General features: G+C 39.9%; 2 protein-coding genes across 4 annotated transcripts; both read left to right on the forward strand.

The window, feature by feature from the left end:
* Positions 1 to 3,475: 3,475 nt before the first annotated feature.
* On the forward strand, positions 3,476 to 5,768 carry LOC119735753 (alpha-N-acetylgalactosamine-specific lectin-like). Its single transcript, XM_038209669.1, has one exon. It carries the CDS (start codon positions 3,575 to 3,577, stop codon positions 4,082 to 4,084), a length of 510 nt encoding a protein of 169 aa, XP_038065597.1. The 5' UTR covers positions 3,476 to 3,574; the 3' UTR covers positions 4,085 to 5,768.
* A 2,388-nt stretch (positions 5,769 to 8,156) lies between these two features.
* Positions 8,157 to 23,294, forward strand: LOC119735754 (serine/threonine-protein kinase Chk1-like). 3 transcript variants are annotated; one of them, XM_038209671.1, is made up of 13 exons: positions 8,181 to 8,256; positions 8,517 to 8,597; positions 9,848 to 9,947; positions 11,022 to 11,145; positions 11,303 to 11,437; positions 12,242 to 12,430; positions 16,367 to 16,471; positions 17,684 to 17,770; positions 18,715 to 18,814; positions 19,722 to 19,905; positions 20,933 to 21,064; positions 21,545 to 21,646; positions 22,120 to 22,215. In XM_038209671.1, exons 2-13 carry the CDS (start codon positions 8,533 to 8,535, stop codon positions 22,213 to 22,215), a joined length of 1,419 nt encoding a protein of 472 aa, XP_038065599.1. In that variant the 5' UTR covers positions 8,181 to 8,256; positions 8,517 to 8,532. The 3 variants fall into 3 exon arrangements, with proteins under 3 accessions (XP_038065598.1, XP_038065599.1, XP_038065600.1); XM_038209670.1 differs by lacking the exon at positions 8,517 to 8,597 and having other exon boundaries at positions 8,157 to 8,256; positions 22,120 to 23,294; XM_038209672.1 differs by lacking the exons at positions 8,181 to 8,256; positions 8,517 to 8,597 and having other exon boundaries at positions 9,848 to 10,058; positions 22,120 to 23,294.
* The last annotated feature ends 1,625 nt before the right edge of the window (positions 23,295 to 24,919 follow it).

Consider the following 24,919-nt stretch of genomic DNA (forward strand, 5'->3'; position numbering starts at 1 on the left):
GTTATTGGGATGGGGTGAGGGTGGGCCTTGGAGCTGACATGTCGACAGCAATCCGCCCCTGAAGAGGCCTCCCATTACCCTTGGACGTCATATATAGCAATATAGCAATGCGTACTCCCCCCCCCCCACACACACACACCCACATTCTTTATATTAAGCCCACCCCCGTTTCATGATAACCAGACACGCCCCAGATTTATTGTTCGATAGGTAAAGCGAAACATATTCCAGTGGGGTCGCTTTTTCCAGGACTTGGCTTAATTGCTACATTGAGCAGCTGGCGCCTTGGTAGATCGTGTAGGTCAGTGTAGTCGCGATACCATCGAATTGGCTGGCTGAATTGTTTTCAAAATTCTGATAGGCTAAGGCTATCATGCATGCACGCAAACATACAGGCTAGATTTCAAGTCCAATTGTTGTCAGGGTTTCGTACGTTCACCGTCGTATAATAATTATGTGCGTCACACCAATACATGTAATTATGTACCGTATAGACTTTTGCCAACCACGGGTTGCAAAACTATGGAAGGTCCAACACTGCAAAAATGAAGAAGACTTATTACAGATAACCAAAATATTATTTGATACTGGGAAATAAAACATTGTCAACAAACATACAACATAATTCCTGCACATGCCTTTTTACTACGTATTGATGGCGTTATGAGGACTTTTTGGGAAAAATATGTTGCCAACCACGGCTTCAATTTATGTGCTTGTGGCAGCCCATATAAAATGGCGTCAATGTTTACAAACAATAGAAAGGTCCATATATAGCTTATTGCAGATCGGGGTTGGACCCCCCCCCCCCCCCAATTACCATTCCATTTCAAAAACAATCCCCTTCGTATTTCTAAATAAATGGACCTTAAACCAGTTAGATACCTTGGTCTCGTCTTGGCCTAAGACGTCAGTAACCAAGACCAATGGTAGCATTGCGCCCTTGCATTATGTCTTACGTTCTCTCACTAATTCGTCTTGGTCATTTCGTAGCAATGGGGGCGTGGTGATGTTATGTAAATAGGACCGTCTGTATCAATTTAAACAAAACGGCAGTTTCCATTTGCCGCAGTAGTCGTCACTGCGTTGCATAATAAGCAGTAGTGTATCCAGCGTTTGATGTCGGGGGGATCCGCCCGCCGAAATGTAGACATATTTTGTTTATTTTCTACTGACACTTGGCCTCCGTAAAATCAAAAAGCGGGGAGGGGTGGGGGTGCTGGCACCATTTTCAAAATGGGGAGCTCTTCAAAACTGACCATTATTGTGCACAATGGAAAATATATGCCTATTGCAAGACATGGAAGCAGCTTGTTTAATGCAACCATTATTTACCTGCAAGGCAAAAAATGCTGTCCAGCAAATACGATGAGATTTTGACGTTTGTAAAATCATGATGATTTTGCACACATCAAAATGTCATCCCGACATTATTGAGGTATTTGTGAATGAGTGTGTCAAGAAGGCTCGTCACGATGAGTTCAGTTTAAAAACTTGCTCTCAAACTCTTTCTGAAGCTTTTTCCAAGATGTGAAAATGGAGGCGCCATGCCGAATACTGTATCTGGTTACTCGTGATTGCTGTGAAACTCAACTTACGAAACCTCTCAGAGCTTGACTCCACCAACCGAGCATAGCAAGCAACAAGAATGACAAGATGGCGGCCAGCATAGCTCCTTAGGCTGGAGACCAGCCGTATCGATCTAAATATAGGAGAGTACCAGACTGCGGTAGAGTACCAGACTCTGGTACTCCGGAGAAGTAGCTGTCTTGAAATCCAAACGTAATTTAAAAAACTGCCAATACCCTGTTTCTTGATTGGATATATGCGTGTTTGTACCTGCAGACTTATTGTCTTCGCTTAATTCAATCAGGACACGATCAGTCAATAATTGCACCTCCTCTCCCTGATAATTCACGGACAAGAAAAACAAATGTTGTTTTTAATTTTTAAATAAGATGTTCTCTTCATATGCTTGTAAGCTGATGTGTTGTCTGCTGAAAACGTGCGTGCAAAAGGGGGCACCAATAACTTCCAGCCATATGGAATTGTATTCGGTGACGAAATATAGTCTAAACATTCTAGGGAAATAGAAGCAACACAAGCTGTTACGTTTACGTTTAAGTTGATTCAATGTACCAAATGACATATGGTTAATTTCAACTGATACAACAATAGCCTTCTCGTATTCGTTACCGATATCGCAAGTTATTTTTGTGGGGTTTCATATGTTTTTAATTCAACAGGTTTGAGCAACATTTAAAACAAAAATAATACCAGTTAGTATCATTTTAAAGTTATCCTACCTATAAATAATGAATGATGTATTTGTCCTGTCGTTACCGAGTGAATTGATGCGGCAATATTATCATATCAATTACATATTCATTACCGATAGCGTTTGAAATTTAGTTTTACTTTCGTTGTATATTTAAACTGTTGTTAATGCAGTCCTTGAAAAAGACACCTCTGTGTCCCATTTAACCCTATCATTTAACTTTCATTTTGCCAATTTTTAAGGCATGAGTTTGGTTAAACAGGGAGAATGCCACGACTAGTGACTACTGTGTGTCATGCGCCACTTTAACAGGCAGTGAAGAGAGAGAGAGAATACGAGGAAAAAAATCATGCCTTATCTCAAAAATTTTGACTCGCCTGGCGATCTTCTTATTAGAGGGCGGATTAAATACAACGAAACAGTGACGTTTTCGCACATTCATCAGCAATTATTTAATATTGCAAAGGAAAACGGACAAAAATCGCCATTGGTGTTTCAAAAAACAACAACAGAAGAGTTGACTTTTCCTTTTATTTTAATTCAAAAGCTTTTGAAGCATAACGGCGCGGTTTGTCTTGGGTGCTTGGGCAAGGCACTTTGTCACTCATTGCTTCTCTCCAACCAGGAGTAGATGGGTTTACCTGTGAGGGTAGAGATGGTTCTTGTGGTTGATTTAGCTGCTTTGCGCCGAAATGGCAGCATCGAGCTGTATACTCCCCAGGGAGCTGAGAAGTTTTCAGGTGTGTTTGCCCGTTGAAACAGGGATAATAATAATTGTAAAGCGCTTTGATACCCCGTTGCGGCGTTACAGCGCTGTACCTGCTAAGGTAACAATTGTATATATTAAGGAAATAAAAGTCTTCACAGTTAAATGTATTACCATTCAATTTAAAAAAAAAACCAGTCCTGTACGTATTTCTCATTGTAAATGCACCCGACAATCAGTTGGAATGCCATCTGGTCTCGTGCATGAAACTCACAAATCGTGACAAGTACTGTCCAATCATGGCACTATATGAATCTGACGTGAGACGTATTTTCCAGTGATACATGTTAAACATTTGTTTCCTCTGGGGAAAGATGGCCCTGATGGCCACACCTCCAACTTTCATTGGCCAATCAAAACGCTCCACGTGACGCTCGACGCCACTGAAGCCTTCATGTTAGGCGTGCATTATACCAAACTGAGACCAATCGAGGGTTAATAAAGGGTGCCATCTCATCTGTTAGCCTCACTCTGCACATGCATTTTGGCTTGTGACAGTCAACGGAGAAGGAAGACAACTTGTAAACAGCATGGCTTTCGTTCGGGCCTTGTGCTTTGTCCTGTTAGTGGGTTTTGCCGCGGCATGTCAACCAGACTGCTCGTCGAAGTGCCCACCTAAATGTCCACCGATGTGGACTCTCTACAATGGCAACTGCTACCGGTACTTCGGCACTGGCACGACCTATGATGAAGCTGAGAGCCACTGCCAGGAGTTCACTGAAGTCGGCCAGGGTCACCTTGCGTCCATAGCCAGCGCCGAGGAGAATAATCTGCTCCTGACGATGTGGAAGTCGGTCCGCACAACTACAACAGGCGGCCTGTGGATCGGCTTGAATGACCAGGCAGAGGAAGGGAAGTACATCTGGACAGATGGATCAGCGGTTACCTTCACCGACTGGGCTTCAACCCAGCCCGACAACTCCCAAAATGCTGAGGACTGTGCTCACATGCGGCATGAGCTAGATGGCGATGACAGATGGAATGACATCGGATGCAGCAGAGCGTTCGCCTACATGTGCAAGATGTCAACTACAAATTAAATCGACCCCGCAATGGATGACCACGGAGATGCGTCAGAACATAATGCCACACCAAACCTGCAAAGCCCTCGCAATCGATGGCATCGGCTATGATCTTACCAAACTGTCTCACCAAACTAACACTCACAAACAGAATCACTTAAAGGTTGAATTTCTTTGTAGAGACTGCTCTGCTGTCAGGCTATACACGGTGAAAAAGAAATCGTTTTAAGACTTAACCCACTTTGCATCTTTGTGGCTTCAACGTTTACGAACCTGCAGGATTCGAGTTTAACATTTAGTATTTAGCCTTTGCTCGTTTTACCAGGTGTCCAGGTTTAATATTGAGAAGTATGGACGAAGACCAAACGCAACGGTGAACTAATCAGCTGTTGTACTTTAAAAGGGTAGGGTAAATCAAATATTCATTTTGTGCATTTGGTTTCGTTTAAAGCAATAAAGGTGTTGAAAATGTTAAGACGGAACTTAACAACTAACCTGGTGAAATTTTTAGAGCTGTGAATGATGCTTATTCCAAGAAAACAATTTTCTAGGATCTTGGTTTCAAATCAAACAGTTGCCGAGTCATGTTTTGCATTGGGCCTAAAATCAACGTCCGGGACACGTTTTCATTCAACCGATTGCAGCTACGCGATGTCAGACACTGAACTGACAAATAATAGCAACAGAGGGCGCGAGTTCGTCCTGTCAACGTCGGAGCGCACCCATTCACGGCTTCCACAAATTACAAACCAACTATACTAACGGATATTTCCAAAAATACGTCTCTAGACGCATCTTTGGGAATGACTTTCTTTTACCCTTTTATTCAAGATAACAGTATGCCCGAAAGAGTGCCATTACCGTGTCTTTAAACAAAGTAAGCTTTTCAACATTAAGTTGGTCATCCGTGTCCGTTACCTTCTGGATAGCTGCAAATGATCTACTCTTACCTTGAACACCAATGACATTATCTCCATAAAGCAAGGAACCAACGAACTGTGATGTGTCTCGGAACTACAACGCACAAAGAATCATTCAATTCAAAATACGATTCCTCATGTTACGGACTCCAGCAGAAATAGCAAGCTGACTATACTGGACACCTTATTTTTAATTTTTAATTCATTTACTGTTTAATTTATATCTAAAATCTTTTTTTTTTGGCTGTTTAATGTTCAATTTCTTCTAAGTTTCTTGTTGAAATTATCTCCAGGATATAATGCTTTTGCAGTTTCTATAACATGTCTTGTTCATTACGTCAAAGTACAACAAAACTCAAAAGGTGAGATGTTGATGGACTAATTCAAAGCAAATTGCTTCCTAAAATAAAACAAATCCAGTAAATTTTACATGACACAGACTAAACTAGGGTTAATCTTTTGAAACGAGATTCATAAGAATTGATGTTAATTGACGGTGCTTGACGTTCCCACCAACAAATTATCACTGTAACGATGACAGGAAATGTTGAATTGGTGTCGTGAAATTTGAAATTTTACATTTCCTTTCATCGTTATCCCCGATTGCTGTCTCTCAATACAATTTCAATTTGTTTTTCTTAATTTGTGCATTTTACTTTTTGTTTTGTGATTCTTTAAGTTTGTTTAATCTTATTTTCTTTGGTTTAATTTTCTTTGTCATCTTACATGACTGATCTTCTCTTTCATCCTGAATTATCGTAGATTAAAAATGTCGCATGAAACGTTGTGTTGTTTGGAGAGATTTTTTTATTATTTTCAATCGAAAATACGGGCACAAATTATCACTGTCCCGTGATGTCGTTCTTGAAAGAAAGACTGGTTGGGTGAACAAACACATAGCCACACAGTATAACCACAGCCAAACGTCTGGTAATATTAGTGGGGCAGATTAGGGAAACATTTGGGGGAATTGTGCCTTTAATGATGCAAGCATTGGCGCACAATCGGAGTATGTCACGAGAAAGATATTTAGCTGTAGGGCCACCGAAGATTTCTCCATTGAAAATGAAATACATGTAGAAAAACAAGCAATTCTCAAAGTTTAAAGGTGTCGCTAAATTTCTACGGGACGTTAAAATAAAAGGCCACTCGCGAAAACAGGCTTTTCGTGAAAAAAAAATTGAGAGAATAGGACTCGTGCCAAATGGCATTTATCCTGGTCACTTATTGGACTGTGCTTTTTCTGCGGTTGCCAAATTTCCAGTGGGGGCGACAGGTGGGGAGGGGGCAGTGACGACCATTTTTTTTTGGGGGGGGGCGTAGGCCCTGGTGCTGACAGCAATCGAGCAATAGACAGCCGTTGAGACTGGGTCACAGTTAGTAAATTCAACTCTACTTCGCGCAGGGTCGCGTAAAGTGTGCTGAGTATAAAAGGACACGCAGATTCAGTTCGTCATGAAGCTCTCGGCCGGTTCCGTTACATGGATGACACTTGGAGTCCCCCCCCCCCTCTTCCGCCCGCGGGACTCCCCCCTCCCCCCCCCCCCCCCCAAGATATAAATAAGTAAAAGGCTGTCCGCATATCGCGCATCAGATAATTTATAGGGCCTCAACAAATAATTGATTTTAAGGTAATCCTTTAAAATGTACCCTTGTATCCCATTTCACCTTATTTTCAATTTTTTGTGGTTTTTTTATGCTCATGAAAATGTTCATATCTAGGAGCAAAAGTGTGATGTTATTCTGGGCAGATCAAAGCCTCAATGTTACTGCCATTTCAGCACAAACAGTCGTCCGCATTTTGGATAATTTGCTTTTGTACGTTTTTCTTTGCTGTGGTGATTCGATTGTTGTGTTAGTGCATGGCAGTAATCCAGGTAGCAAATGTTATCAAAATTGTTTCCATGAACAAGAAAGTTGGGTTCACAATTTGAACAGAAAACCCCGAAGCTTAGCGTTGTTTTCCTAAAATGCAATCAAAGCAACAGCACCATCAGTTGTCCGGAAAAGTATTTCTTAAGAAACGTTTGAAGAAGTGCACTTACCAATACATTTGGATAAGACAAGAAATGTAAATTTTAAAGGAGTAGAAAGCTGCACATACATGCAATGCGATCTTAATACAAATTCATCTCATAGACCCTTTTAATGTAAATAATCCAACAAACAACCAGACTTATTTTTTCCCTTTTTAAAAATATTTTTATTACTGATGCACACCTTAGTGCAGTGATACCGCCCTCATTCCTACAACTGTACTCTTAATCTACAGATATTGTGAAGAGCGCCCTCTCAATGGCAACAAACCTTACAATTAGACAGCAATAGCAACCTCGTCCCCAGGGTGTCGAGCAGTACGCGCCCACCACTACATGCTCTCTCATCCTGGTATTGGATCATTTGCATGTGCAAGATTTTTGCACACGTATGCAAATGAGGAACAGTCTGGTGCCTGGATATACGTTACACATTAGCGTTTGTTTTGGTATGCGGTGTCTGGGGTAAAAACAAAGTCAATTCGTAGCAGCGCGAGCACGGCGTGAGTTACGAAAACACGATTTTTGAAATTAAACTGTTAAGATCTTATCGAGACAACATGCAGTATCATATTTCATATTAATATGAGCAACTTGGACAGGAAATTAGTATTTTTGAGAAGGTGTGGACGAATGATCGCGAAAATACGTACTGCACGTTGTGAATATATAGCACCAAGTACACGATAAAAATCCATTACTAGCCAATTGCGGTATCCAATCAGGATACAGGAAGAAAGTTTCCTATCCAGGGTTTACTATTGGAAATGCGGTTGGAAATAAAGTAAGAACTGGGGACGAGGTTGACAGTAATAGATATAAAAATACTCAAACGAACATGTCTTGTAACTGGACTCCGATTATTATAAATGTACGTAAGTTAGTGCAGAGAGCGTTAACATGACGACAGGTATTTGACTATAAAGGACTATTCTATTCTGTGACAGGAGGTTCACGCTTTTAGAAAAAAGTCTTATTATATACTTTTAAAGTGCATTCTCTTTTGAAAGAAAGTGTAAGTCATATTATATTTCATTATTTTCTCTAATGTTCATTTCATATTAGTAACTGATATTTTTAAAGAAAATTGAATTCCCATAATTACCTTTTTTTCCAGTATGTAAAATGTAGCGGTCCAATAACAACATGCATGCGGCACTTGCATGCTTGCCGCGGGATTTATGTATTTCGTCAATCACAACATTAATCATGTCGACGATGAGTTGATATTTTTGTAAGTAAAAACAAATCAAATTTCATACCTAGACATCACTTGACACCCCGTGCACAAACCTATGAGACTGGTCTGAACAATTCCAATTGTTTAATTCAACTTCAAGGCTCTGGCTCAGGACACGCTGGAGGATTGTTTTGAAAAAGGGAAAGTAACGTCTGAGATTCCCTATACCAATACCATGTATACAGATTATTTACAGGATTGACCTTCCGCGCAAGTGCCATTTCTGCCCATTTGATACTCTTTTTTTTCTGCAGACATAATTAGTCCAAGATGGTGACTCCATTTGTGGAAGGCTGGGACTTTGTGCAGACACTGGGGGAGGGGGCGTACGGAGAGTAAGTCAGGAACTGCACTGTTCGCGTTTCATATTTTCATAATCTTTTTTTTTTCATTTGTATATTGTATTTAAATCTTTCAAAAAAGGAAAGTTTTGCAGTGTCTCTGCATGGAAAGTATGTCTTCAATATCTCACCATGGTGCTTTACATACCATGCCTGTAAATTGTGAAGGCATAAGGACATTTATCTTCAAGTAAACTTGAATCCTTGATCCTGATTGGTCGATCCATGGCAACAAGCCGTGCTACATATAACCAGTTTTTCTGCACTCATGCTCATGGAACACGGAATAATGTAGTACATCTGTGTTCTACATATAACCATGTACTAGCACGGCCACGGTCCATACCGCACTCCACGTGTTGCGCTATTCCAAGATGCGCGCGCCATTCTGAACAAACACAAACGTGTATAGGATAAGGGGCTGAAGTTTGTGTACAGCGTGCGTTTCATCTTTATTGTGCGTCAAGTTTGCTTGAAGATAAATTTGTTATCAGGCTCACGCTCATGGAACATGGAATATAGTGCATCTGTGTTCCACATACCACTCGGCTTTCGGCATCGTGGTTTGTGGGACACAGACGCAGGAAAGATTTCCATATACGAAGTTCACTCAACACCCTGTGTACAAACCCTATGAGATTGGACTGAAAAATGTTAAGTGTTTTCTAAGAAAATGCTTGTATTTTCTCACTGCTCAAATTGACTTTGATGACATGAAATTGCTATCTGGGGGCTTGTTAGTCAATACAGAGGAAAATTAGTGAACTTCGTATATGGAAATCTTTCCCAGACGCACTATATTATTCCGTATTCCACTCGCGCTCGCAGGATTTATAACTTATAGTATGTCAATTTGTGAATGTGAAGACATATGCAAGAATCTAGACATACGATCAGTGCAGGGCTCGATTTACCCGGGTGCACGCATGCACCAGTGCATGTAGATTTTTGCTTGTGCACGTAGCTATTTTACTGAGCATGCACGACGTGCATGTAACTTTTTTAGCCACCAAAATACTCATTTCATGCATATATTTTCCAGTGAGTGAGAATAAGAATAAAGTTTGTTGAATCGAGACCAGATAGTGTACAAACGTGTTTACTGTTATTTCTTTTATAAATCCATAAATTATTCCTCGCACCATGCTCGCACAGTCGCAGCAGATTCAGAGTACGAGGTAAAATTTAGCAAAATTGTATGTTTGCATTTAATGGATCATGCTGATTGTGTTGTGTCTCCCCAGGGTGAAGCTTGCGGTCAATCGTAGCACACAGGAGGCTGTAGCTGTCAAGATACTCAGTCTGGACAAAGCCAAAGGGGCCATAGAGAATGTCCGCAAAGAGGTACCTGTAAATCCCATCGCCAGAAGTCTTGTAGTTGATGAGTGCATCACAAGTCCTTCCCTAGTCTCCCAGGTCAATCACAAGTCATTCAGTCACAGCTAAATCACCGTGGTAAGCGCATTCGGTTGTAATTTATTCACTCGCGCTTGCATTCACTCACGGTTGCTAATGTCACCAGAATGTTAAAGTGACTTGTGATCTACATGTTGCTGGACGTATGATGGACTTGTGACTGACTTGTGATTAACTGTACAATAACTGTAAATATCCAGGCTGTTTTTTGTGTTCAGTTAAAATTAGTTTGCACTTTAACCTGTCTAGGATGTTATACTTTTTTCGATATCTTGCCGGCCCGCTGGTATTCACACTGAGGGTGCATTCGTGTTGTACAGGTAGCCCAGTGTGATCAGCCGAGCGTAGCCATCAATAATGAGCGCACTTACACTGAACAAAAGCCTGTGTACTGTGCTCAATTTTTGTTTATTCAACTCAAAACAGAAAGTGGTGTCACTGAATAGATTTTACTTTTCATGACTAAGGAAAGTTCACCCGACTTTCCCTCATAGAAAATACACCATTCAATGCCAATCTTGTATCAAGTGCAATTGCATGATGAATGAAATGTGCACGTTCGGGAATGCGGCTCTAGCTGTCTTCCGGCACATAGCCTTTCCTCAAGCCGTGGCTATAGATATCAGCCGGCGAGGAGGGATTACGAATTGTAAGTGAAGGGTGTATTGGGTCTTAAACCTGTCTCGGTATCTCCCACGGCAGACATGGAGTCTGAGTCTGGGCAGAGCAAAGTAAGCTGATTGACTAGTGACATTGGGGTCAATCTAATTTAAATATAACTGTGTGAATGAATAGGGCACTAGATGCATTGTGAGGTGTTAGTGTGCTGGAGTAGGCCAGTCAGACTGTATAGAAGTATGCATCATCAAGGCTCGCAACCAATACGATTTCAAAAACTCTAAAGGTGTTTTCCCGTTCTCATGCAGTCTTGTTCTTCAGCATGTCCAGTTTCTGTTTGTATTCGCTGGTGACCTTTTGATCTTTGCCCTCTGCCCTCTGCAGGTCTGCGTCCACAGGATGATGAACGACGATCACATTGTTCGCTTCTACGGCCAACGCAGAGAAGGCAACATTCAGTATCTCTTCCTGGAGTACATGAGCGGGGGAGAGCTCTTTGATAGAATTGGTATTTTTTTCTTTGAGTATATGAACGTGAATATTTTACCATAAATCACCAACAGCCTGTTGCCTTGGATGAACAGAAACTGCTGGTGTTACGCGTTTGGGTCCAAATTGTTGAGGAACTCACCCATAAAATTGAAAGAATTTGTTTTGTCTCGCAGAGCCTGATATTGGTATGCCAGGCAAGCAGGCCCATCGGTACTTTGTTCAACTGATGGCCGGCGTTGAGTATTTACACAAGAAGGGTGTGACCCATCGAGATCTGAAGCCAGAAAACTTACTTCTGGATGATAACGGTAAGATGAACATTTTTTGAAATTTTTACAATTTGTTGTACTTTGAAATGTTGTTGTGAGCTTTTCCAAGTGTTAACACACACTATTACAGGCACTTGTTCAATGGGGCTAGCTCCCACTGTCTCAGAATTGATGGCCCAACGCGTGACATCATCACTCTGTGGGTTCTTCTCATATGTGATATGACAGAATGGCAATGGAACTACGTATGGAAGCCAATAAGCCAGTTCGGTTTCTCGATGAAGCAGTCAAAGGTCATTCGGGATAAAATCGTTGACGTGATGACATGCGATGTTACGCAGACGCCCATTCTGCTTGTAATAAACACGCGAGCGTCGTGCGCCCGTCGCTGTGCGCATTCATGCGCCTTCGATGAGTGTTTGATTATCCCAAATGACCCGTGTCCCATATCATTGTGCGCATGCCAAACTGGCTTTATATTGACATGGGATCTGTACCTATGAATTGACCGTGTTTTCGCTGAAAATTTCTTTCGATTTAATAATGATATCAACCTCTCATTCTTAATTTAATAATGTACCAGATATGTCTGATTGCAGTTGGAAGTTCTTAAGAGTGAAGTTTTCGTGGCGTTTTTTCGCACATTTTTGTGACATAAATCATGACTCTGCTTCCTCTGCAGCTGTACGTACACACATAAAATTGGCATAGTGCCAAACTTTTAATTTGAACACGACCTCGCGTATGCTTACATGTATCAGTCATCATCATACGGATACTTGACACTTTCTTTCCCGGATGCCGATATTGTCTAATGTTCTCGTCTTTGTAACTTGTTTCCAGATAACCTAAAGATCTCAGATTTTGGTCTAGCCACGGTCTTCCGGCACCAAGGCAAAGAGCGTCTGATGGCCAAGTGTTGCGGAACGCCTCCCTACGTCGCTCCAGAGGTCATGAAGAAGGAGGAGTTTCCTGCCGAGCCGGCCGACGTCTGGTCCTGTGGGATCATTCTTGTGGCCATGCTGGGCGGAGGTTTGTAGCTAACATCACATGGTCCTTCCTGCATCAAGAGCAAGTTACATCAATGACAAAAGTCAACTAATAGTTGATTTGCAACGTAACTTAGCCCAAGGGCGGATCCAGGTTTGGATCAAGAGGGGTGCCCTTACAAAAAAGTTCTATAGAATTCTATAAGAAAGAATTCTATAGAAATTCTATAAAGCATTCTATAGAATTTTGTCTATAGAAATTTTATAGAGTTTCTTTAGAAGTCTTCTATAAGGTTTTATAGAGATTTTATAGAGATTCTATAGAAAAATGGGCCATAATTCTATACAGCGGTTTATAGAAGTTTATAGAAATTATACCTTTTCTATAGAACAATGAACAAAATTCTATAGAAATAAGGCTAGTTTTATTTAGAATATTCTATAGAACTCTATAGAAAATTTGGACTTTTTCTATGAAATATTCTATAGAACTCTATAGAATTTCATAGAGGTTACCTCCAATTTCTATAAAAATATTCTATAGAACTCTATAGAAAAGTTGGAACTTTTTCTATAAACTATTTTATAGAACTCTATAGAATTTTATTCAGAATTTCTGTAATTTCTATAAAAATATTATATAGAACTCTATAGAAAATTTGGAACTTTTTCTATGAACTATTTTATAGAACTCTATAGAATTGTATAGAAGTTTCTAATTTCTCTAAAAACCTTTTATAGAACTCTATAGAAAATGTGAAGCTTGTTTTGCAACACTGTATAGACTATAGAACTCAATAAAGTTCTATAGAAGTTTGGCCCTTTTCTATAAGCTTCGCTTAATAGAATTCTTTAGAAATATGATACATGTAGGTTTTTCAATAGAACATTTAATACAATTCTTGCAGACATTTTTCACATTTTCATTGAGAAAAATTTGGTTGAAAATTAATAAAGATTCCTGTTAACTTGCAGAAGTTGGGCTAAAAAAAGTAAAATAAACACATTTTTATATGAATTGTTTTCCTGAGAGGGATACTATAAATTTGGCAAGAAAGACACATGCATGAAAGACTTGTGATGGTTGCAACAATCCATGCCTATATTCAGTTTGTAAAACCATGCATAGAGCTTTGTTGAAAGGCAATGGTATTCAGACACGTTTGACAACTAGAATTGGAAGTTTGAAGGAAAGTACTGATCGTAATTTCCAAGAGTCATTCTATCAAGCTGTGACATACCTGTATATCATTTGCATGTTCATGTGTGTATGTATTGAACAAACTTTATGATAATCTTTTTAAAAGTAATGTCCATTGTAGTTTCCGGAACTGACATCTTGTAGATTAGGATGATGATTCCAACTGCTTGTTAAGGATGCATGCCGCTGCCTCCAATTTGCAGAGCCGGGGCAGAAGCAGTCAGACAGTCTTTGTCTTGTACATGCACATACTGCAGCTCATCTCGGTAGTTTTTGGTAGATCATATCCATGCGTAGCGCAAAGGATCATGGAGACAGGTAGATGTAGAATTCTAGATGTATCATTTGAGGAAGTCTGCAGTGGGGAAAATGAATTGTTCATTTTGTAAATGATAATTTTTACAAAAAAAGTGTGATGTTAATGAAATTAATGTCCACCAACAAACATGGCCATGATGACCTAAGAATCTTATTCCTCAATGCTGTTCTTATTCAGAATCTTATTCCTCAAACATGTCAAGTCAGCTGAATCTTATTTGTTGATTCGACCCTATTTATATCTATTGATGCACCCCTTACTTTAGTCATGGAGGAATACTTTCTCCATGGTTTAGGGAGGGAGTTTGGGCAGAAGTAGTCCCACTAACTAGGTCGCTAGAACTCCTTTTTGACATTTGGGATGTTGGTCTGTCGTAGCTAAGTACGACAGACCAACATCCCAAATGTCAAAAAGGAGTTATAGCGACCCAGAACATGGGACGGGCAGAATTGACCCATATTAAACAAGCATGACAAGTTACATGTACTTTTGTAGTTCTTAAAAATTGATGTTCTCTTGCAATTTTGCTGAGGAAGGAATCTGGTAATCACGAACTGTATTATACCGTCATGACTGAGACAACAACATTGACAGTTTGTTATAAAATATTGATATAATGTCACTATTCTATTTTGCAACAATTTAAGGTGGTTTTAAATCAAATCTTCTAACTCACCAGTCACCATCGTTTTCCCCCAGACCTGATCACGTCTTCCGTAATTCTAGCAGAGTAGTACAGCACCGTGCAAATCATGATCATCCGGAGATGTAGGCAACATTACACCATGACCATGGAGGCACACAGTTAAATCTCCATCAAATGTGTTTGCAAGAACAGCAATTAATTCTTGAAAGTTTCCATAGGCATGCCTTTTACTGCCAACATTCATGGTTTGAGCAATTTCATCTCAAACTTCTTGTACAAACAAGTACAATCATGACAATACATGTATTTTTTGTTTCCAGCAAACCCATTCCTCGATCCTTCCCACCATAGCTCCATGGTCCACTTTGGTCCAACTGACTGAATTCAAATCTGCTACACAGGCAGTTTCTGTTCTGGTACTGACTGGTATGCAAGGTCGTGTGTACATGTACATGCCGTGCATGGAACTATAAAACATGTTGGGTGAGACTGGTTACCAGCGGAAGGCAATACAAGTGGTTGTAACCTGACCTTGCTTTTAGCAGGTGGTCACTTCTCATTCTGGGTGTGGGGCTGGCCAGAGGAGGGGGGGGGGGGTAATTGGATAAGTATGTAGCCTTCTGTTTATTCTAACTCCTAGTTTATCCGGTGCGTCTGGGGCGAGCTGCATAAGGAGGGGTATCCTGACTTGATGATTTTATTGCTATATGAAGTATGATATGTAATGTGATTTATGCTCTTTTTGAAGGATTAATTACAATAAAAATGCAGATGGAACTTAAGTTTCTTCTTTCACATTCTAAAACTAAATAATTATTTCTGTATGTGCTTGAATAGTTCCTTCCTCCTTGAATAGTTTGTAGTTGTAAAAAGACAAATTTCCTGCATACGCTATGTTATATAGCATGGTTCAAGCTATGCAAATCATGAAGATCGTGAATACATTACATGTAGCATGAATGGTTAACAAACAACCTCATTTCCTCGCTGGAAATGTATTGATGTATGGCTTCTATTTTTTTTTTTTAATATTAAATGATAATCTTGTACTTTGCCATAGAAAAATACTTCTCTATAAAAATTATACTTCTCTATAGAAATTATCCTTGTATAGAAGTACTTCTCTATAGAAATTATACCTTTCTATAGAAATTTGGGGTCTATAGAAAAAAATTGTTTTAGAAATCTATAGAATTCTATAGAGTAAACAATTTCTATAGACTCCCTCTATAGAAATTCTATAGAGAATTGGCGAGCCTGTAGAGTTCTATAGAACTGTATAAAACGTTCTAAAGAATTCTATAGAACATTTTTGTAAGGGTGTTTATCTCCCAGGAAGGGGGGGGGGAGGGGGCATTAGCAGGCATGCAAGTTTTTCTCGGATCTGCTGATTTCCTTGTTTCTTACTTCTCATGAATGCCATTACAAATTGGAAAACACTACAAAGTCTTGTGTGGTTTGTAATTCCCTTGTTTTTTTTCCCTCTAAATTCCCAGTTGCATGCCTGAGTTAGAAGGCATATTGGCATGTTTTCAACATAATTGTCCTTTTTGGGGTTTCTCAGTAAGGGGAGCAGAGATTAGACCCTCCAAATTCAGCTGATTTTAGGTGTTTTATTTTTTCAATTGTAACTACATATTTTTAAAATTTTAAAATATATGTACACGTGTACATGTATTATAATTTTCATGTATACCTCCAATTTCAGGAAAAAATATCAAGTGTCCACTAATATCCTTGTGTATAGTATAGCATTGAAGAGACACACGTGTTGCTGCCCATGTGAATTGTTTGTGTTCTATTTTGGTAACAGAACTGCCGTGGGATGAACCGACGTACGAATGTAAGGAGTTTCGTGATTGGTTGGATAAGAAGATGCACCTGTCGCCATGGAAGAAGATCGATCCCTTGCCATTAGGTGGGTTTGGGGGCTATTTTCCAAGGCCCATCTTTGTCTCAAACTCAACCTCAATCTTTCCCCCTTTGATACAAAAGGTAACAGATCAAAGCTTTTGCCTTCGCAAAAAATCGAACTACATTGAGGTGGAGATTGAGCTGAAAAAAAATACCTTCATTACTGTTGTTAATGTATGGGCTCCATAGACTAACTGACGAAGGTTGCATGCCTCAACAAGACGAAAAAGGCTGGATTTTAGTCCTGTTAAAATTAAAAATTGAAGAAACCACCCTAGAAGTCAGAATGTTGCTTAGCTGGCTTCAGGCATGCAATTTTCCCTTGGATTAACTGATTTTCTCTCTTTCTGATTCCCTTGTAAAAAGACTGCAAAGAGTCTTGTAGGCCTAATGCTTGGTATTTCCTCTTTAGTTGTGTGACTTTTGTGTCGCATGCTCTGTTGTTTAAAGGCATGTAGCTTTTCATCGGATCAGGTGATTTTCTCGTTTGTCACTTGTGCCGTGAAAAATTGAGAAACACGGTATGAAGTCTTGTATAGCTTAGAATTTCCTCTTTTGTTGTTACTTCCCAGTGCACACAATTGTTTCCTTATCTTTGTATAGTGTGGAAATGTGCTTTGAAAAACGCTTTGAGATTGTTGTTACGATGGAAAGCGCTATACAGGGTGAAAACAAAACAAATGTCGGCACTATTGTTTTAGTGAAGTTCTGCTTGTAGCACTTTCAAAATCTAAGATATGAAAGCCCAATTCATAAGCTTTCTTTTAGTCCAAGAATCATTCAAATCGCTCGTGTAATATTCAAGTTATGGAATTTTAAGCACAACCACCGTTTTAAACTTCTGTCCACGGATCACAAAAAGGTGCAGCAAAACGAAAACAAATCACATAGGGATGTGCTTGAATTTTTTTCGTTTTGCTGAAAGAACGCACAGTGGTTGTGTTCAAAATTCCGTAACTTGAAAAGTACATGAGTTTTTTGAGTAATTCTTGTACTAAAAGAAAGCTTATGGACTTTCATATCTCAGATTTTGGAAAGTGCTACATGCAGAACTTCACTAAAACAATAGTCCCGACATTTGGGTTTCGTGGTTTTTTTTTACTCACCCTGTATATGCATTACAAATGTATTATTTATTTCAGTGCCCTGTACTGACAATGATTTCCTAGTATTTTAAGCACATCTTGTTCATCTCTTGTTTGTCTTTTTTTTTCAGCATTACTCCGGAAAATCTTGACGGAGTCTCCCACCAAGCGCTGCACAATAGCCACACTGAGGAAAGACAGATGGTACAATGGCAAAAGTGAGTATCAATTTGTTTTTAAGATCAATGAACAAATTACTGAAACAGATGATAGATCGTGTCATTCAAAGCCAACAATTATCATTACAAAGGGAGGGGTTGGTTGTTAATTTTTTTTCTGGTTGTTGCTGCGCAGTCCTTGAAAATGTTTTTTTTTTTGACAAAGAGAAAAGCTGCTTTAGCAGGCTGATTGCCATTCAAAAATTGTTATAAGCATTCTAACATCTTCGTCTGGGTTAAATCATTGATGTAAAACCAGTCACTAACAAAGAAATGGATGTCAATATTCTAGAGTTGTTAAGTCATCTTGAGTCAAATCACAAGTCAAATCACAAATTAACTGCAACAAAGGTTTCATCTCCAGTTGCTAGAGATCTTGCTAGTGACTTGACTTGTAATTGACATGTAGTATGACTTGCGACAGACTTGTGATTCGATTCGTGGTCTGACACGTAAATAGCTAATTGGTAGACTTGTAACACGGCTGTTGACCCTAACTCCCTAGCGTCTTTTACTAGGATCTGTCCATCAAAATCCATCAATCACTGTGCTTCAAGTATAAAACTGTACCTGACATAATGGAATCCACCACTGACGCAATATGGACTTGCTAAACATGGCTTTTATCACAATAGTAGTACAGGAAGCTAGCCAAAATCAATCAGATACCCCTAGCACTGCTTCAGGCCATTAGGCCAAAGTCCATCATACTCCATCAATGTTTAGTCACGCCAGGCCTTCTGGACCAAGCCCCCCAAAATCCACCCAAAATTGGGGATGGATTTTGATGGAGTTGGGGTGGTAAGGGTTAAGGATTGTCTTGGTTTCGTGGTGTGATTTGTGACTGGCTTGGATTAATAATCACATGTAATGGACTTCACGACAATTCTGCAATATTCTGGTTTACTACTTTATTTAAAAACATTTTGGTGGTTTCTTCCCAGCTTGGCCTCACAGACCCCCATCCAGTTCACCAACAAGTTCCGGTTCATTCAAGCGTGTCTGCTCAGGCAATGACCTTTCCCCTACGTCATCTATCAGAAGGTAAGAGTGCAGAGTATTGTTAGTTGTTTGCCTTTTGCTGTCGAAATGTCGCAAGCGCTGAAACCTCGAAAAAATATTTGGCTATAATTTGTGTCTATGTACAGCTTAAGCACAAACTAGTGAAACAAAACAAAACAAAAGAAAAATATAATAATATAAAAAAGAGAAATGAAAATGTGATTTCAAGAAAACGTTCTTCGGGAATAAAGATAATGCTTCTTAACTCATGATCGTGCTGGTAAACACAGCAGCCCAATTTTATTCTTCATCTTAAGCATTTTGGACAAAAGTTTGATACAGAACTGTAATTCAGTCCTTGGCAAGGCTGTTTCATAAATCTCGTGAATGCGAATGCGAAGCGAATTTGACGTCCCCAAACATTCACTGCGAAATTTGCTGGAGTTGATATCTGTTAAGTTTTTGCAAATTCACAGCACGGAAATATGCCGTGATGTCACAAATTTGCATTCACGTTCACGCTCACGCTCACGCTGGGCACTTTCAATCACAAGTCTTCCAAATCTCTAGGCGATGACCATCTATTCATTTGAAATGCTCTGTGTCCTCATTCATCCCTTGTTAATTGTTACTTCATCTTTCTGGTAAAAAAGCAACTTAGAATTATTCCGCTTGCAGTTTTGAATAGAAAACCTTTGACCAATTGACCATAATCATGTTGCAGTCATTTAGATTTTTCCAATTCAAGTCAACGTAACCAAAGCAAGGCTGGAAGGAAAAATAGTCTGGTACCTTGTGCACCAAAACATTATCATTCAGTACGTTATTGGGTACAGGGAACATGACTGAAAATGGTGGCAGCATGATAAAGGTCTATAGTCATAACTGTTTTCCAGTCCTTACAATCCTCCCCCTTTTCATGTCTTCCCCGTTTGTTAAAACAAAACAGAGAGAACTCTGCCACGTTCTCCAGCTCCCAGCCCATACCGCACGCCGTCCATGACATGCCCACACCAGAAACCACCAAAGAATCCGTGGAGAAGTTAATCCTCGGCGTCAGCTTCTCACAGCCGGTCCACATTGACTCCTTGCTGCTGAGTAGTCAGATACAGTCAACGCCCGGTAGCTCACAGGTGAGTCAACAACTTTGCTGGATATCCCTCAAGAACGGACAGTCCAGGTTCAGTTGGATTTTTAGCCCTCTCCTTTCTAGGACATCTTTTGCTGATAAGAAACCACCCCCCCCCCCCTGCTGCTAGCCATAGGTGACTTAAGTCGATCCATCCCAATGGATATCCCCCAGGAACGAACAGTCCAGGTTCAGGTGGATTTTTAGCCCTCTCCTTTCTAGGACATCTTTTGTCGACAAGAAACCACCCCCTGCTGCTAGCCATAGGTGACTTAAGTCGATCCATCCCAATGGATATCCCCCAGGAACGAACAGTCCAGGTTTAGGTGGATTTTTAACCCTATCCTTACTATGGACGACTTTTGTCGACAAGAAACCACCCCCTGCTGCTATCCAAAGGTGACTTAAGTTGACCAGGAAACCACACGCCAAACACCCTCAACACAGATGTAATTCACTGCTTTTCAACAAGCTAGCATGTTTTTGTGTTTTGCTGACCATACATCAACCTTACATAGGCTGCAAGAGTGTTTTCAGATTGTTCTATTATGTAGTTTCTTCAAGGTAATGTTACAAAAACTTGAGACAAATGCTTCAGAAGTATCCATGCACGATTTCAGGTATGGAGTGCCATTTTGTCTTGTGTTGAAATGGCTTTCAGTTTGATAAATGAGAACAGAGCAAAAAATAGACATAAAGAGTTAAGTTCAAGACCAAATTTTAATCACAACCTTTTGTATTCAAATAGTACCACTTCATTCAAGCTGACCATATCAACCTTATAGTCGCTAGGGATAAAGTTAAGATTCCAAGCTTTAAAATGGTGTAACAATAATGGCGGTACATGTACGTGTCTCTGTGCCAATGCTAGAGCCTCGCGAAAAAAAAAAATGCCGGTATTTTGGGACGCGCTCTATTTTGGTTTCCTCACAATAGTAAAAAGATTAAAGACCAACACAAGCAGCAATGTTTTTTTTTTTCTTCAGTTTCTATAATTACTTTGTTTTTGTTCTTTCCCATTGTCCCGACAGACACCTATGCAGAGACTAGTTAAGCGCATGACCAGGGTTTTCACCAAACTTAGCCCCGACGAAACCATCAAGAAACTCACCGCCGTACTAGAGAAGATGGGCTACAGCTGGAAAACGACAACAGCAAGACAGGTCAGATATGTTAGCCTGTATAACTAAAAGAATACTTATTGGACAATGCCTGCTGAGTGGGGAGTGTGGCCTAGTTGTTAGGCTTCGTGACTCATGATCAGATGGCGAGGGGTTCGAATCCAGCTGCTGGCCATATGTTGTGTCCTTGGGCAAGCCACCCAACATGCCTCTCTCCACCCAGGAGTATAAATGGGTACTGGCATTAGCTGGGGAGCAGCCTGCGATGGACTAGCATCCCATCCAGGGGGAGTGGAAATATTCTCAGTCGTTGCATGCTACTGAAACCGGAGATAAACGCCGGCTTGATGGCCCACATTGGCACGTGGCAGACTTTAAGTCTTTTTGTTTCACTGCTTAAAGACAGATTCTGATTCCAAATTTGGAATCGATTCTATTCTATTCAGCTCTAACCTCGAATCGTCCAGATTGACTTGTTGATTTTGTGTGACTGAGTACTTTTTGTGTTTTTGTTTGACGCAGGTCACAATCACATCTCTGGATCGACGAAAGAACCCGCTGATCTTCAAAGCTCACCTGCACGAGATGGACGACAAAGTACTTGTAGACTTCAGACTATCAAAGGTAATACATTCACGGTTCCGGTCTTTAATATGTCACTGGAGTGCCTCTATTTCAACTTGGGCGCCGATTTTGTATTTTAAGTAGCCTATACAGGGTGAGACCTCCCCCCCAACCCCCCCCCCCCCCAAAAAAAGCGGAATATGAAACCAAGAACTCTCGATTCAGGACAGTAGTTTTTGATGCACAGTTTTTTGTGAACCACATATAAATGCCCATAACTTAGCACCTGGGAAACCTTTGGTTATGCATATTTGCGGGAAATAGGATTGCGCGTTTATTAACAAACGTATTTTGCAACACAACCTGGAGAATGGTGTGGTATGGTTCATGTGCTGAACGTTGCTGAAATGTTTACTTTCAATTAAAAGGGAACCAAGTCAGTTTCCCATCATGATTGTTTTTGTTGGACATTTTCCCAAAGTCTAATTCGAAACACTGAATCGTCTTTATTTCCAAAACCTTCCACTTTTCAGGGTGATGGTATCGAGTTCAAGCGACACTTCCTCAAGATAAAAGGAAAACTGGTGCACATCACCACCAAAGTACCCCTGCTTTCCCCTTTTGTCTGAATGGTCTGACCCAGCTGGGTCAGAGGTCACAACACTCAGCATTTCCCGATTGAGGGAAGCAGTATTAATACCAACTCTTCCATTAATTATGCAGGTAGTTTTGTATCTCTATTTTTGTCAGGGTTTTATGCGATCATGAGTTCCTACAATCAGCTTGTTCCACAATCCACAGTGCCTGAAAAAAAATCTCTCAATCTTTGGAACTTCAGGAATTGTGGCGTTTTACTCACGATCAGGTGGTGATTCATTGTGAACGACGTCAACTTGTCGTCAAATTTGGCAGGCTTGTTGTTTGAGAAACTTGAGTTATTTCAATTCAAACTTGGCACAGTTACACTGCATCTGAATCGCATGGGTGCCACTGCCAATTGCCACATGTGTCCAGGGATAGCCATTTGTTTTTGGACAATGCCTTCGGTTGCCTGACTGCCAATTTGTGAGTTTGCTAAGTTTGGCATGATGATATCTCCAGATACTTTTTCCTTGACAACAAAGGAATACGTAGCAGGTTCGTTAGTGTGACGTCAGTTCAGTTTAAACCATGCCCACTGGCCAAGTAGAATTGGAACCACTGGAACCGGAAGTTAACTCAACTTGAGCATTTATCCAATGGGCGCTAGTAATCAGTGGCGTTCGTTTATGGTGTAAATCGAGGACACACTTGCAAAATCAAATAGAATTGAGGACAGGAACCAAATCGAGGACGGCCTCGATTGAAAACGTGTACAATCCAATGAGAGCTTTTTCAACCAGTCCACGAATGAGCTGCCAATCGTTAGTTATATAAGTTATTCTCTAATATCCCTGGACATCATGAATATGCATAATGCAGAGAGAGAGCCCTCTTTTGATATTGTCTGATCTCGTTTGGAAAAAGAAATTTCGCAGCCGCAACCAGGGTTGAGAGGCTGTACCTAGATAGAAAATCCAAATCTTCAACAGACCTATGTACACACCGGTGTAAGTGTGAACGGTATGCCTTTGCTAACCTGTGGTCAGTGGAACCTGGTTCTGATTATGGTGCACCTGTTGAATACAACATGGGTAGCGGACACGATAGTGCAGAAAGGCCTTTAGCCACAGATAAGATGAATATCTTGTCACGTAAGACAGGATAGGAACCCACTTGTGTCGACTTGATGACGTCAACTCTACTGCTATTTCATGTTCCTTCGGTTGTGTAGTCTGTTCTCGAAATATCTAGAAAGCCAAATAATGAGTAGGCCTACCTCGCTGATTTTCAGCTTATCTGGAACCAGAAACCGTTAATTATATTCTCGTCTTCTACACTGTGCCAAACAAACAAACATGAATTGATTTGTCATGTGTACAGGTGTCTTCAACCTGTTGTACCGATCACTTTTGCTGAAGTTTTGCATTTCAAGATATATTTTTGTAATACCTGTTACAAAGTTAAATTAAAGGCTCATTCGAAAAACTACATTTCGTTTTCTGTGTAAATATTATTTGTTTGACAATTCTGATGTGTGAATTTCTAGGCTTAAACTGTAGGTCCTGTGAATATACATGTAGTGCTTTGTTGTTTTGTCACTTGTAGTGGAATGTGGTGCTTATGTAGCCCCGAAAAGTGACACAGTGGGAACTCCAACATTAAATAAATCTAAACAAAAGTTCAATCTAAACCAAGAACGGGTGAAGAGAAAACGCAGGATAATTCTAGAACAGAGACAGGGAAAACAAATTATATTTCTGAGAAACGAACCAAAGAAAACTATTTATTTGAAGTCAACCAAACAAAAGTAAATGATTTAAGTAAGAGCTAATACTAAAATTAATCAAGATTTCTGGCAAACAAATCAACCTTACAGAATCCTGAATTTAAGACCAGAGCTAAATATAAAACAAGTTTCGAAATTCAAGAGAAAGGATGAATAAATCGTCAACAACCGAGCACTTATGGCCACCAATGAGGATGAACAAAGGACATTCAGGCATGCAACATTTCCCGGATAAGCCCATTTCCTTGTTGTTCACTTCATACTTATGCCATTAAAAATTGAAAATCACTGTACAAGGTCTTTTTAAGATTGTAGTTTCCTGGTTTTTTCTAAGTTGCATGCCTGGACCTTAAACCAGGAACGTCAATCTTTAACCTAGAAACAGAGACTGAAAATATACCGAACATAATGGGAACAATTAAACGGAGACTACAAGTTACGAGTTACAAGTTAAAGCCAATGCAGTTTGCAAGAAACAGTAACAAAAAAAATACCACAATGGGGCATTAACAATCAGGCATTAACAACCTATATAAAAGAACCAAAAAAGGAACAAAGGTTTAAGATCAATGTATATACATGGAGTAAATTTCTGAACACTAAACTATGTCTTTAACACTATCGTTAAGTTATCTAAACTCCTACAAAATAAAAGGAAAATCCATTTGCTGAAAGTGAACTCAATCAAAATATTTACGTAATGTACAACACCTTGACCTTCCCTGTTTGTTATCTTTCTTAGTCAAGTCAATTTAAATTGATAAGAATGCTACATACACCAGTTCACTTAGGATGCTGTACCTCTGGAAATTAAAGTGTTCTCTACATTGACGTATCGTGTCTTGTACCGTGCTACCTGCTTCATAAAATGTTCTGACCATAAATGCCAATTGGACAGCAATAAACTGTGGCCTTACCATGGCTGCTTTGAAATGCTGTGTCTAGCAGTGTGCTGGCCCTTAATA

Source organism: Patiria miniata, unplaced genomic scaffold, assembly GCF_015706575.1.
Source record: "Patiria miniata isolate m_02_andy unplaced genomic scaffold, ASM1570657v1 HiC_scaffold_29, whole genome shotgun sequence".
Taxonomy (NCBI): domain Eukaryota; kingdom Metazoa; phylum Echinodermata; class Asteroidea; order Valvatida; family Asterinidae; genus Patiria; species Patiria miniata.